At 37.1% G+C, this 13,409-nt stretch overlaps 1 protein-coding gene across 1 annotated transcript in view; it reads right to left on the bottom strand.

The window, feature by feature from the left end:
- Positions 1-825: 825 nt before the first annotated feature.
- The window catches only part of PI4K2B (phosphatidylinositol 4-kinase type 2 beta), a 31,114-nt gene continuing 18,530 nt past the window's right edge, over positions 826-13,409 (bottom strand). Inside the window, exons 3-10 of the mRNA XM_063401724.1 lie at positions 12,776-12,976; positions 12,155-12,286; positions 10,669-10,822; positions 9,101-9,168; positions 8,505-8,601; positions 5,951-6,084; positions 4,806-4,865; positions 826-2,272 (exon numbers count right to left, since the gene is read on the bottom strand). Coding sequence (XP_063257794.1) covers positions 2,099-2,272; positions 4,806-4,865; positions 5,951-6,084; positions 8,505-8,601; positions 9,101-9,168; positions 10,669-10,822; positions 12,155-12,286; positions 12,776-12,976 — 1,020 coding nt within the window. The 3' untranslated portion in view covers positions 826-2,098. The remainder of the gene's footprint in view (positions 2,273-4,805; positions 4,866-5,950; positions 6,085-8,504; positions 8,602-9,100; positions 9,169-10,668; positions 10,823-12,154; positions 12,287-12,775; positions 12,977-13,409) is intronic.

Here is a 13,409-nt window from a genome sequence, read left to right as displayed (position 1 = left end):
CCCGGCGGGGACGGCGCCCCCCAGCGGAACGGCGGGGACGGCGGGCACGGCGCCCCCCAGCGGAACGGCGGGGACGGCGGGCACGGCGCCCCCCAGCGGAACGGCGGGGACGGCGGGCACGGCGCCCCCCAGCGGAACGGCGGGCACGGCGCCCCCCAGCGGAACGGCGGGGACGGCGCCCCCCAGCGGAACGGCGGGGACGGCGCCCCCCAGCGGAACGGCGGGGACGGCGCCCCCCAGCGGTACGGCGGGGACGGCGCCCCCCAGCGGAACGGCGGGGACGGCGCCCCCCAGCGGAACGGCGGGGACGGCGCCCCCCAGCGGTACGGCGGGGACGGCGCCCCCCAGCGGAACGGCGGGGACGGCGCCCCCCAGCGGAACGGCGGGGACGGCGCCCCCCAGCGGAACGGCGGGGACGGCGCCCCCCAGCGGAACGGCGGGGACGGCGCCCCCCAGCGGAACGGCGGGGACGGCGCCCCCCAGCGGAACGGCGGGGACGGCGCCCCCCAGCGGAACGGCGGGGACGGCGCCCCCCAGCGGAACGGCGGGGACGGCGCCCCCCAGCGGAACGGCGGGCCCCGGCTGGAGCCCCAGGGCAGCCCCAGGCCCGGCCCTGCCCACAGGGAGCGGGGACAGCACGGGCCGCACAGAAACAACACCGCGCTTTTTAAATCAACTGCTCGGATAGAAACAATCATGGCAAAATTACAAAAGGCATTTCCCTCCCTTTTGAACGGCACTGTACCGTGTTTTACATTTAAGGCTTAAAGAGTGAAGTTGCTACATTAACTACACACTACATTAATATTCACATCCACTCAAAACTATATAAAATACAAGCATTTTATTATTTCTGCGTTCAACAATATTGCTTAGAATTACAAAATACAGCAATGTCTGAAATACTGAAGGTTTCATAAAAGCAGCTTTCTCCCCAGTCTTAAATGTCCAGAAAATTATTAAAATAAAAATATTTACCACATTACATAAGTCACAGACCTAGAACATGACAGTCAAGTCTTAAACCAGGTAACTTAAATATAAATGCAAATGGCGATTGGCAAGTAAGCAGAATATTATTCAGGGCACAAAAGTAATTGTCTGTGCTGTAGGTATTCCCGGGTTTTTCTTTTTTTTCTTTTTTCTTTTTTTTTCTCCAGTCAGAAAACCCCAAACAAACTGTGCTTAGCTAGAAATTTAGAAGGCAGACTGGCTTTGTGATGAACACATGAGTGCCTCTGCCCTTAGCAGAAGAACCACTCTGGTGACAGGTGGTAACACATTTTTACACAAATGGCAAAACAAACCTGGAACAACATGGTGCAATTCTTCATCATGATGCATCTCCAAAGAAATATCACAGATTCCCATATATGTGCTTAAATATACAATGGCTAAACACTACAGTGAACTTTCAACCTCTGAAACGTACACTCAGTGTATTCTGTCACAGTAGAAACTGTGGGTATTTACTTGAATTTTACTGTTATTCAACTATTTAACTGTTTTTGGTCCTCATGTGCAAAAAAGCCTACTTGGAGCTTATTTTTCCCCCTTCTCCCTTTCTCTGTTTTTCCAGAACAGATTTTTTTTTTTTTTAAGTGCATGACTTTTCAAGTAACTAGTCTACAAAAATCTATAACCAGTTTAAAATACCAGGAAAAAATTCCAAGGAAAAGCATTTTCACAATCAAAGATAACATTCTGAATATTTTTTTTTAAAGGTCATATAAAAAGAAATTGATAGTGTATGGATTCTCACATTTATATTAAACAAAAAATTCCTATTGTATTCAAAATTAATTTCTCAGCATATGCAAACTGTCTTCCCTTATTCAGAATACATTAATTTAGCATATAAAAATACAGTATGGACAAATTCTTTTCATTCCCTGACATAAGAATTCACAATTTTGACACAAAAATTGTAAACTTTTATTACATTCAAAGTACATTTCTTGAGTCTTTAGAATTTAAGTTCTGAGGTGTCAGCAGTCAGAGCTCTTGGTATACAGCAGAAGTACATTATTGCAGAGCCTTTACACAGAAGTAGCTTTCTAAAGTTAAGAGAAACTTACTCTTCCCACGCATTTTGTTGCTACCAGGAGGAAAAGAAAGGCTTCCTGCTATGAAAGGTCTGTGTGAATGCATTACTCAGATGAACAATTCGGCCCTGACTTCCAGTGCTACTTCGCTCTACAATCACACGTGGCATCTGAACAAGCTGAATTGGGCTCTTTTCATCCTTTAATGCCTGAGTAAGGTTTAGTATCTAAAAAGAGTAAAAGCAGGTGAGGTTAGGGAGCACAAATAAAACTGTGGCTAACAGGCTTATCATTCTAGATGCCACTCTTCAATCAATTCTGTAGAGGACTGTAGTGCTGAATAAATTAATTTCAAAAGGTAGCTATTGCAAGTAGAAATATTTTATTTATTTGGTAACATGACTACATCCTACTGCTGTCTACCCTTCCATTATTTTCTTATTTCATGCAGCCTTCTCCAAATTTTCAGAAAATTCTAAGAGTGAAAAATCTAAGAGCACTTTAAATTTAGCACATCTTTTGAAAGCATTGCACCTTTAGTGAAAAAAATACCTGTAAGAAAGGCACCGGTATGATTTAACATAGGATATACCAGCAGTTTAGCTACAAATTATTTTCATATCAGAATATATGAAGCCATATAATTAGCTTATACCAAACCCAGTGCTAAGACTAAAATTCAGCCCTCAGCTCCCAGGAGTCTGTTATCTTTCCTCCAAAACTTGAGTGCTCATGGACTGCCCTCATAACTTACTGCATGTTCAATGTTATCCTGCTGAAAACTGAGGCAAGTATTCAATTTAGCTCTAGTGACACATTTGCATTACCCTGAATATCAAGCCTTTTTTCCCCTGCACAATGCCCCTTTCTTCCTTGTAAGACTGGTCCTCTGCCCTTTCATGGCCAAAGATCCCCGACAAAGTCTTTTGCATTATTTATTGCAATTTGGTTCTGCCAGCAACTCCACTTGACATTTACATTCTCAAAATTCTATGGCAATCCTTTGTAGATGTGTTACCCGTTACTTAGACTCCACATTCTTGAGAGAACTGTTTCTTTTGGGTTTGAAACCCTTCCCAAATTTTTTTCCTACACTTCACAAAATTAGGCTTCTAACTATGTTTGGTATCTTGAATTTCAAGACCTTGACTCTTCCATGTAAGATATGTTTCCCTATATAGTTTCTTTATCTAGGTTCTTCATTTTCTAATTCTTAAATTCTCATTTTTAAGGATGTATTTAGATGTTTTGGATATACTGCAAATTCATCCTAACTGAATGAATCCTTTAGCATGTGATCTAGATAGTCAAGTCTTCTATAATGCCCTCATAAGGTACATTGGTTTTACACCAAAAACGAGTTTAAAATCAGTGCTAAACAACTGCATTGTTTGCCCATGTATTTCCAACTGCATCCAAGGATTACTCATTATCTGCATTTCTTCCATGCCTGAAAACCTAACATTTCCCATGGTGAAACCATATAGTTAGAGAGAGCTTAAAAAACAAACAACTAAACTAAAACAAATCTCTGCTAAAACTCATTTGAGAGACTGTGTGAAGGAAGGGTCCAGATGCAGCCTTTATAGTGGAAAATTAATTTTGACAACCTCAGCTACATCACTCTCAATTATATCAACCATTTTTTCCAAGTGCTTTGTTAAATAAAAGATTCCTTGTAGCCAAAAAAAGCTACTTAAAACAGTTTAGGATGCATGAGTACTTCAAGAACCCACCTTCCAGTGACTATACAAACTTCTCAGAAGAGTTATTTCAGAAACAACTCCCATAATTCAATTTAGTAAGTAAGGTTTGCTGTCTTCTAGCTATCACACAAAAGATGTTAACAGGGATTATATTTGACTAAGCAGAGCTTCAGTCCTGTGCAAGAGACATCTTAATGTAGGAAATTCCACACAGAAAACATTGAATTAAGACACTCTAGGAATTGTCTTATCAATATATCCATACTGAATTTATTAACACAAGGACTAGTTTCAATAAATTCAGGGCAAATGGGACTATTAACTTGCCTAGTCCAATTGCCTTACACTTGCAGAAATCACTATTATGCCTACAATGAACTAAATTTGTTCTTAGCTAAAGCTTTTTCTCTAGATTTCACACCAGTCATAAACTGTAAAATAGGAGGAAGATGGAAAACCACTCTCCTCCTCTCTTACTTTAGTGTTTTAAAAAAACCAAAAAAACAAAAGAAAATGAAACAAGCCCTACATTTAACTATTATCAAATTTCTAATCTGAAAATGGCTGGACTGTTTTGAAGTATGGTTTCAGTATGTGATACAATGAAGAAATTTTATTACCTAATATTGCTTTCAATAATCAAGTCAACATTATAATGACTTATTATAATGACTCTAAAATAAAGTCACATGTATTTTAAAATCATAATTAAATCAGACATCAAATTTTCCATCCAAATGTATTGCCCTTTTTCATTTTTAAAGTACCTGCTAAGAAAATACATTTAAGTCCTCCCTATCCCCCACAAAACCAGTAAACAGAATTAGCATAAAAGTAGTTTCTGTAAAAATAAAAAAAGTTCAGCATCCACTTTCTACTGTTTCATCTATCCACAAATAAGAACAAACCCTAGAAAGAAATTTAGTCTTCTCAGATGAAAATACCTTCAAATGTTGTTCAGTGCAATAGAAGTTAGGTTTTGTAGCTCTAAAAAAAAGCAGCTGAGTGATGATAAATTAAATACATAAATAAAAAATATAGAAAGCAGTCTTACCTGCCCCCTCATAACAGACATCTGGTTTTCAAAAGTAGCCTTGTCAAATCCTTTGTCAGTCTTTATTAAGAAAACAAACAGTTTACAGTAAATAACCCCTTTTTCCAGCTATATATTTGGCATGTAAATTTATCAGTATCATAATATGCATATTCATATTTACCCACACTATACTAACTTTTGGAAGCTTCAAATAGAATGCTAGTATGAATCACAAAAAGGTCTATTTATTGCATCAAGTTTGCATATGTGAAAATTAAGACTGTTCCACATCATAGAATAAAATACATCAGTGGGTACAACTTTTGGGTATTGGTAAATACCAACAGGTGGCATTTACCAGGCTTAATATTATCACACAATGTTACACTGCACTTTCTCTCATGATGACTCCAGCAGAAAAATACTTTCTCCTTCAGATTTATTAATGTTTAACTAACAAATCCAGAGGCACTTCAAACACGAGTAAGTTGAAGAGGCAAATATAGCAAAATGTGCCTCAGGATCTAGTTTTGACATTACAGCTGCATTTTCATCAAAAGATTAAAATTTCCATTTATTTCAATCCTTAATTGGATTATTTCACTTGAACATCTGGCACAAATGTTTACAAATGTTTTGGAGAAGGACACCCTTTCCATGTCAATACTGCAGACAGTTTCAGTATCTTTAAAGTGAGTCATTTGACTTTAAATGTGATCAAGACTTCAGCAGCAACTTAGCACAATATATGCATATAAAATTAAGTATATGAAAAGTATGGAGATACATTAAGCTGCATTAAATACATTATTTCCTCAGACTGCTACAGTTTAAGTGTATACTCATCACACAGGTATGTTAAATGCTGTTTTTACACAGATCTGTGCTGTAAGACTAAACTAGCTTTAATTGATAATGTGAAACTTAGATGTAGAACAGGTAATTTGTGCTTTCAGATGAGCTAATTATTATCAATTAAACACATTGGTGACAATTTCCTTACAATTACATAAGCCCTTTCTACCATGCCAGTGTTAGAGGTAAAATAGCATAGTATCTTGGCATTCAGAAGTTAGAGGGTTATTGTTTTTATGAATGTAACTGTCCCATTACAAGTATCAGCTACTTCAGTAATAATCAATTCAAAGAAGCACTTGATTCACCTTAAATAGCTCATAAAGGTCTTCACAAAGGTCCTGTACAAAGTTCATATCAGAAAGGCGAGGAAGAACTAGATCTCTGGTCTCCTGAGAGAAAGGAACTTTTGCTTGAGGAAGCCAAGCCCAGTGAAAGGGATCTAATGGAGAAAAACAGTGCACTCAATGATAAACAAGCAAAAATTCAATTCTGAGTTGAGTATTCTACTATCTACTACAAGTTCTCAGTAACTTCTTTTCCCAACATTGTTACTCCACACATTCCTTTTGGCTACAGTTACCAGAGCAGCTTTACAACTGCTAAGCCATTTTTTCAAACAGTGAAACATATCAAGCAATAAATATTTAGTTAAAGCCATAAAAGCTATAAATTAAACACTGTGAGCAACAGTTGAGGCCTTCCCCTGGTTTAGTAAAGCAGTTTCTTTTGGAGTAAAATAATAGCTGCAATCAAATAGAAATCTTTCAGGTATTTGATTCATATGGAAAATTAACAAAAAAGTTATTATTTTAATATATTTTTAATTTTTTAATGCCTTCTAAGTGCACTGAGAGAAAAGCACTCATAGCTTTTCATGTAATTGCTATTAGACACCTTTTATGAAATTATACTGCAAAAGCAATAAATATTACCAGATGTTAAACAAGACACCAAACTATTAATTGCAGGAGCTGAGAAAAGTCACTAGCAGCAGGTCACCCCCTAAACTTCCTCACAATGCCCACAGCCCTTTGAGTCTGACAGCCCAGCCAGTTTTCCACATAGTTCACAGTCTCTTCAGTTCATAACTCAAGCTTCTCTACAAGAATACTATGACAGAGCATGTAGAAGTCCTTATCAAAGTCAAGAAAAAAAAAATCAGTTTTCACTGCCCTCCCCTCAGCCACTGAAGCAGTCATCATTAAAAGCTGCCTGGTTATCAAGCACAGTTTGTCCTTGGTAAACCTTCTTGTTCCTCATGTGCCTGAACACAGCTTCCAGGAGAACTCACTCCACAGGCCTCATGGAGACTGAAGCAACCTCTCACATTACTACACTTTTTCAAGAGTGATGAGAAAACTGCATTACAAACAGCATCAGCCAGCTCCCACTGTACCCACTGCATCCCAGCTACTCCTATGAACCTCTGTAGGACCATTTTCCTTAAGTGCTCCCTCTCTTCTGCTTTGGGGATTCATTCCCAGGGGCTCTACTTATGAGCTTTAAGATCCAAGAGACAGAGAGCAAATCCTACAAATGAAAATTGAGGCAGTCAGCACTGAGTAACTTCTTTCTTATGCCTTGATGTCTTTGCTGCACTGTTCTTCAGTCCCACTCTCACCTCTGATTTACTCAATCCTTTCCTGTTGCTCTTCATGTCCTCTGCCAGCTTTACTCCACCTGAGCTCCGACATTCCAAACTGCATTCTTGCACTTTGGGGAAAATTCCCTATTTTTTCAGGGAAGTCTCTACATTTTTCCTTTTAATGTACTTAAATTTTGCATACCAATTCAGTCAGGATTTCCCTGTTCATCCATGCTGGACCAACTTCCTGCCTTTTGCAAATGCTGCTCCCTGGCTTTCAGAAGGTTATCCTCAATGACCAAGCAGCTCTAGTCATCAAAACCATGCTCTAGGGGGTAAGAGACTGCAATTTGTAAAAATTATGCTAAAAGTTTATTTTTTCAAAACTATTACACCTGTCCATCTGCAAAAGAAATTGAAAGGATCATGCAAGTTTATTCTTTTTGATGCTGAAGTAAAGATGGTATAAAACAAGCATTAATTGCTGTGTCTTTAGAACAGCTGCAGAAGTGACAGTAGCCCAGAGATATGTAGGACAGCATCTATTTGGTATCAAGATAGAGGCTGCACAGGGCTCTGGGTGGAGCACTCAACAGCCTTCTGACAGCATAACCAGCCCACACTTCACTGCCAAAATTACCTGACTGCATAACAGCCCACAGGAGTCATTGCAAGCCCTGTTGGGCACTTCCCTCCTAATGATAAGCAGTTAGAGATGTGGTCAAAACCAACTTCATTTTAATAGGTTAGTAATAGATTAGTAAAAATAGTAATAGTATTTTCAAGGAGATAGAAAATTGCCTAACTAAATATTACTTCTACAAAGTAAGCTAAAGCTGAGAACAAGAAAAAACAACCTGTCTACTTGTCCACCTACAACAGTATCCTTCATTTTGAAATAGAAATGTGGCTAACAGAGGGACAACTTGCAAATCCTTGCAGTCAAGTTATTTTCCACTATATTCTTCAAGAAAATGTGTGAGAAACATGTTCCTAAACTCTTCCAGTTTCACCATTATATACAGTACTACATTTATTGTGCCCATGTATTAATACTGTTTAAAGGTAAAAAATATGAACAAGAAACAAATCACATATGCCATTGCAAAAATGGCATTTATTGCTAACTTTCTGAAGAAGAGTACATTGTTTTAAAAATCAATCTATAACTACTGTGATGATTTCTTAGTTCCTTACTACAACAACACAAATAAAATATACTTCTTTGGAAATACACTCCTAAAAGGAAAATGACTGAAGAATGCAGTACTTACATGCCCTCCACTCATCAGGATGCTTAAAAGGAAATGCTAAACCATTGTCAATTGCAGCAATTTTAATAGATTCTTTAGTTATAATCCATTGGCTATCCTACAGAAGGAATGTTCAAAAAGTAAGTGATACTTACATGCTTATAAAAACAGCAAAACCTATTAAAAACACTAAATAATATACTTTGTAACTTCAGCTGGTAATTCAACTTAAACAATATAAAGTAGTATCCAAACAAACTCCATCACACGTAATTTCTTACTCTCCAACCATTAAAGAGAAGCCCTTCCCCAAACACAAGACAAAGCAGAGCAAAAAGGGATGAAGAAATCTGCCCGAGCAACAGGCAGTGGACACTGTTACTGTTAGTATAGCCCAAGCTAGTAGAGCAAAAATACAGGATAAAAATAATTTCTAGCACTGTTCTAACCTAGTCTAATCAAAATAGCTTTTCCACTCATTTTGCCTACAATAATTTGTAGTTATATTTCTTGAAACCATACACCAGAATTAAGTATATGCCCTTAATCTCCAGCAAGACCAAGTTACAAAACTAAGCAATTTAAAGAATATAAGTTTCGGAGTACAATTCTCTTACCTTATCTGACAGATCAAGTCCATCATCTTGTTTTTCGTACCTGACTAACCAGTTGTCATTACCTCTGTCTTGAAACAGGAAAATGCATGTCACAACATGTCACTCATAAAGAAATCATCCTCTAGAGTGATATATAACAATTTTGTAAACTGACACTACCCATAGAGTTAGGCAAAACTGTTCAAAATGGGTTTTTCCCATTGCATGTGGTTTAGTTTTACTGAAATGTACAGGCAACTGATTCAGTGGAAACAAATTTACCATGTGTTCTTAGGCATGTATTACTTCTTTAGGTTCCCCAACTGGCTGAATATGCAGCAAAATGTCAAGAAGGCCAAAATAAACTATCTTCATACACTTTATGCAGAAAGATTTGCTGTGGTGTGCATTTTTCCTGAGGAAAACACTACCAGACCCCAGTGACTTAATTTTTAAGCTTGTTTCAATGCTGATGAGGAAATGGAGAAAGCCTCCAAAATTATAGATAATGTGACCTTTGAACTACATGGAGAAAACAGACTCTACAAAGATGGACAAGGGGCAAAACTAAACAGAGGGACAAGAAACTGAAAATATCGGCACTTTTCAGACAAGTGAGAGATTAAACACTCTGAGAAAGTCTTTCAAACAGAGGATGACTGCATGGATTGGTTAGACCTTCTGTCACTTTAAGGTGCTCCCTTAAGTTTAATCATCATCACATTTTAATGTTCTATTCTGATTATATATATTTGATGAAAGTAAAATCATCCATGTAATGAAGATTTGCATTTTGCCTCACAATTTCAAGAATGTCAAAAAATACTAATTGTTTCAAAATACGGAGGCTTATTTGATAAAGCTGACAGACTATGGCAACAGCTAGCAAATATTATGTTCTCATGAAACTTTCCTCTAGTTTGCTTCTAAAAAGAGAATTTGAGAAAAGGAAAATGAGCTAGACCTCGCATGTCTGAAGAAAAGCAAAGATGCCCATCTCTGCCAAAACAGCAAAGTAAATATTTCAACATAAAACTGCCTTTGGTTTCCTCAAGAAGTAATTCACCTACACAGGTAACAGAAGAATCCCAGCTTCTGAGTGATAGAAACAAGAGTGCAGGAGAAGTGACACGTACATATTGCACTGGTACCTCAGTGCCTACACAATTAATATGAACTGTTGTGAGCTGGTGTGAAACTGTGCTATTACCAGCTCCAGTTTAGAATAAAAGGAATTGTAGTCACAGCTTTTCTTATGGGTCCTGAAACCTCCACCATCCTTTATCCTAACTGGGGGAAACAGTTAATAGCCTATGCACAGAATTAAAGCACAATGAAAGCATTTTTTCTTGACTTCTCACATTGCTTAAAAATAGTGAGTAACAATCAAAGAGTTGTTTGGACTATTTTCATACTGCAACATTTAATGTATTAATCCAAAGCAATTTTTAATTTAAAATGCATCTTTATGGCCTTCAATCATGAGAAAAGCATCTGAAATGCATTAAAAGCCTTAAGCATTAGCTTTCAGGCAGCATTGCTTTCTGTCTCACAAAAATAGATAGCTACCAAGAGATATTGACAAATACCTGTATTTCTGATGACATAATCCAAGATAACCAATCTTTCAAACTGCGACTGAAATTCTTTCCTCGTGTTCTCTGGTAAAGGATCAGCTTCAAACTTCCTGAGCCAGTAGTCAGCTTCCTTATATCCTTCAACAAACAGCTGGAAGGAGCCAACCTGAAATATTAAGAAACTGCATTTGGAAAATGCACATGGGTAGGTCACATAAGTAATCTTAATATTAACAGAAAAAATTTGTTATATACTTTCAAAGTTCAAAGCACAGGAAATACAACATTAAAAAATTTAAATGAAGTAATAAATAAATTTCTCATTCATTTCTATATTATTAAAAAAGGTAAGAGTCAAATCACATGAGGGTGGGTTTCTGGGGGTTCTGGTGGTGATTTTTTTTAAATATTTGTTTAAACACTCAGTGAGTTTACCAGGAATAAAATACAGCCACAGGCAGCTCAGTGTAAATGAACAATTAGTATTACAAATACATGAAACAGAGAGAAAGACTTTAACACCTGTTCGCTTTTTCATTGGAAACACATCTTTCAATAGTTCAGAGAACACTCACTAAAAAGTACAAGAGAAAAATCTTCCTCTCAGAAAAGCCTTAAAACTTCACTGATAAGAAAAGCAGCATTAACCATTTTCTTCAAGACAGATGTTTTTGCAAAAAACAACTGAAATACATTTCCCAAAGGAGTCCAATGAGGAACACAAGAGTTGGCATAGGCTCTATACATATGTGAAAGGTGCTCAAGATTGAAATTCAAGAACTTATATTTGAGAACTAAAATGCAGGTAGATAAACACACAGCATGTGGAATAACCATGCTCATACCAGCTTGCACAACCCATGTCCCATGGATCTAAACTGCTGGGAACTGACACAAGTGGATTACCCAGACTGTACATAACCTGTGTTTTAGAAGCTTAGGATTAGAACACTGTAGTGATATTCTGGGCATACAGGAAGGCTCCTCAGGCAAGAAAGATGTGAGGTTTTTAGTCAGTGCAGTCTGCACATAAGACAAAAGGGAGGTAGGAAGAATACAACAGCAGGATACCCAAAAGAATAGAAACAATAGAAAGAAAAAAAAAAAATCACACAAAAAAACTTAAGATTAGACAAACTGCAGGGATAAAAACAGACTGACAATATCAAAACATGAAACTGAAAGGACAGGTAGTAAGCAATCAATAAATACAGCAAAAGTGAGATACACAAAAATTAGTATGTTACTACTCCAGCAGAAAACTGGACTGTTAATTTAAACAAAAAGTGAAAAGATTATTAAAATAGTTCAAAGGAAGGAATGATGTAAGAGTGGATACATGTTGCATGGAAACAGTAACAGTTGTATCAAATTTCAGACAGTTTTCAACAAGCAGCAAGGTTTTTTTCTTCTATCATCGAAGTTACAAATACCTTTTTAAAAAAGAAGTTTTATGTAAGAATCAGGAAGTGCACTAATTACTTAGTTTTGATCTTACCTTAGGAGGTAGTCCAATTCGATTAAATTTTTTAGCAACTTTTGGCACTTTCTCTAAAGCATATTTTTTTCCTCTTGACTTTGCACGATCTATTGCACTGTAATTAAAGGTCTCGCTGACAAGCCAGACAACCTTAAAATATGAAAGTTAAACAGAGCTCAGAATTCCTCATTATTTCAATTGTAAATTTACAGTTAATGTTATGCTCAGTTATAAAAAAAATTTAAAAAAAAGCAAGCATAAGGCATTTTGAACAGATTAATTTATATGAAAAGGTGAATGTTTTCTCTTTTACATATCCCAAGTAAAAATGGGAATTTTATATGCTGATTTTTGTAATTTGCATCTCATCAAAACATGAGGCACAGAAGGTATCAGAAAATGCTAGAAAGTGGTTCCAAAGAAGAGATTCAAATCAGATCTCAAAATTATCCATTAAATCAAAAATCAGTCATTTTTTCTACATCAAATCACTGTGCCTTTGTACTTGCAATAGTTTATAAATGACTTACAAATAACACATGATAGACAAGGCTATCTACACAGCCACAGTTCAGAGACTGACAAATATGTTGGCTTTTTTTTTTTTTAATTCAGTAATTTCTGTGTTTTAACTATTACCTTGGTTTTAGGTACAACTCCAAGCCCCAGCTTCTCATCCACAAGATAGGCACCAGCTTCAGAGAGATATCCCTGATTCGGGACAAGGCAGCCTCTGCCAAAGCAGCAAGGACAACAAACTTTGTGAAAATATTTGGTCCATTTTGGATTTAGATGTCCATAAGGCTCTTCAGATTTTGGTTTGAACACTCCAATAATTTTCTAAGGTAAATAATATAAAATTAAAATGAGCGCTTTGAGATGCAAAATATTAAAGTTAGTTTTAAAACCAGTTATTTTAAAATACTGGTTAAATCCTATCTAGTGCAGTTTATAGTTGCTCTTTTTAGACAATGAAATAATAAAACTAACAAAGGTAAATTCCAAATAAATGTATCATAAAGTGGTTCTTTAGGATTAGCACAAATTCAATATAAGCTCTTCATAACAGAAAATCCAAACCAATATTTACATTTTCTAAACATTTTGTCAAAATTCAAAAGACTGCATTTTAAAATATGTATTTATTCTAAGTTCTTAAAAAGGAGGTTTTAAAAGTAGCTTTAAAAACAATTTTCAGCCAACCAGCAACTCACTGACCAGGTATTTCAGAGACGTAATGGCTCTAGGAAAGTGACAAAACATATAGAACATG

The sequence above is a fragment of the Prinia subflava genome, chromosome 7, assembly GCF_021018805.1.
Source record: "Prinia subflava isolate CZ2003 ecotype Zambia chromosome 7, Cam_Psub_1.2, whole genome shotgun sequence".
In the NCBI taxonomy this organism is placed as follows: Eukaryota; Metazoa; Chordata; class Aves; order Passeriformes; family Cisticolidae; genus Prinia; species Prinia subflava.
This window is presented reverse-complemented; position numbering and strand designations above follow the sequence as displayed.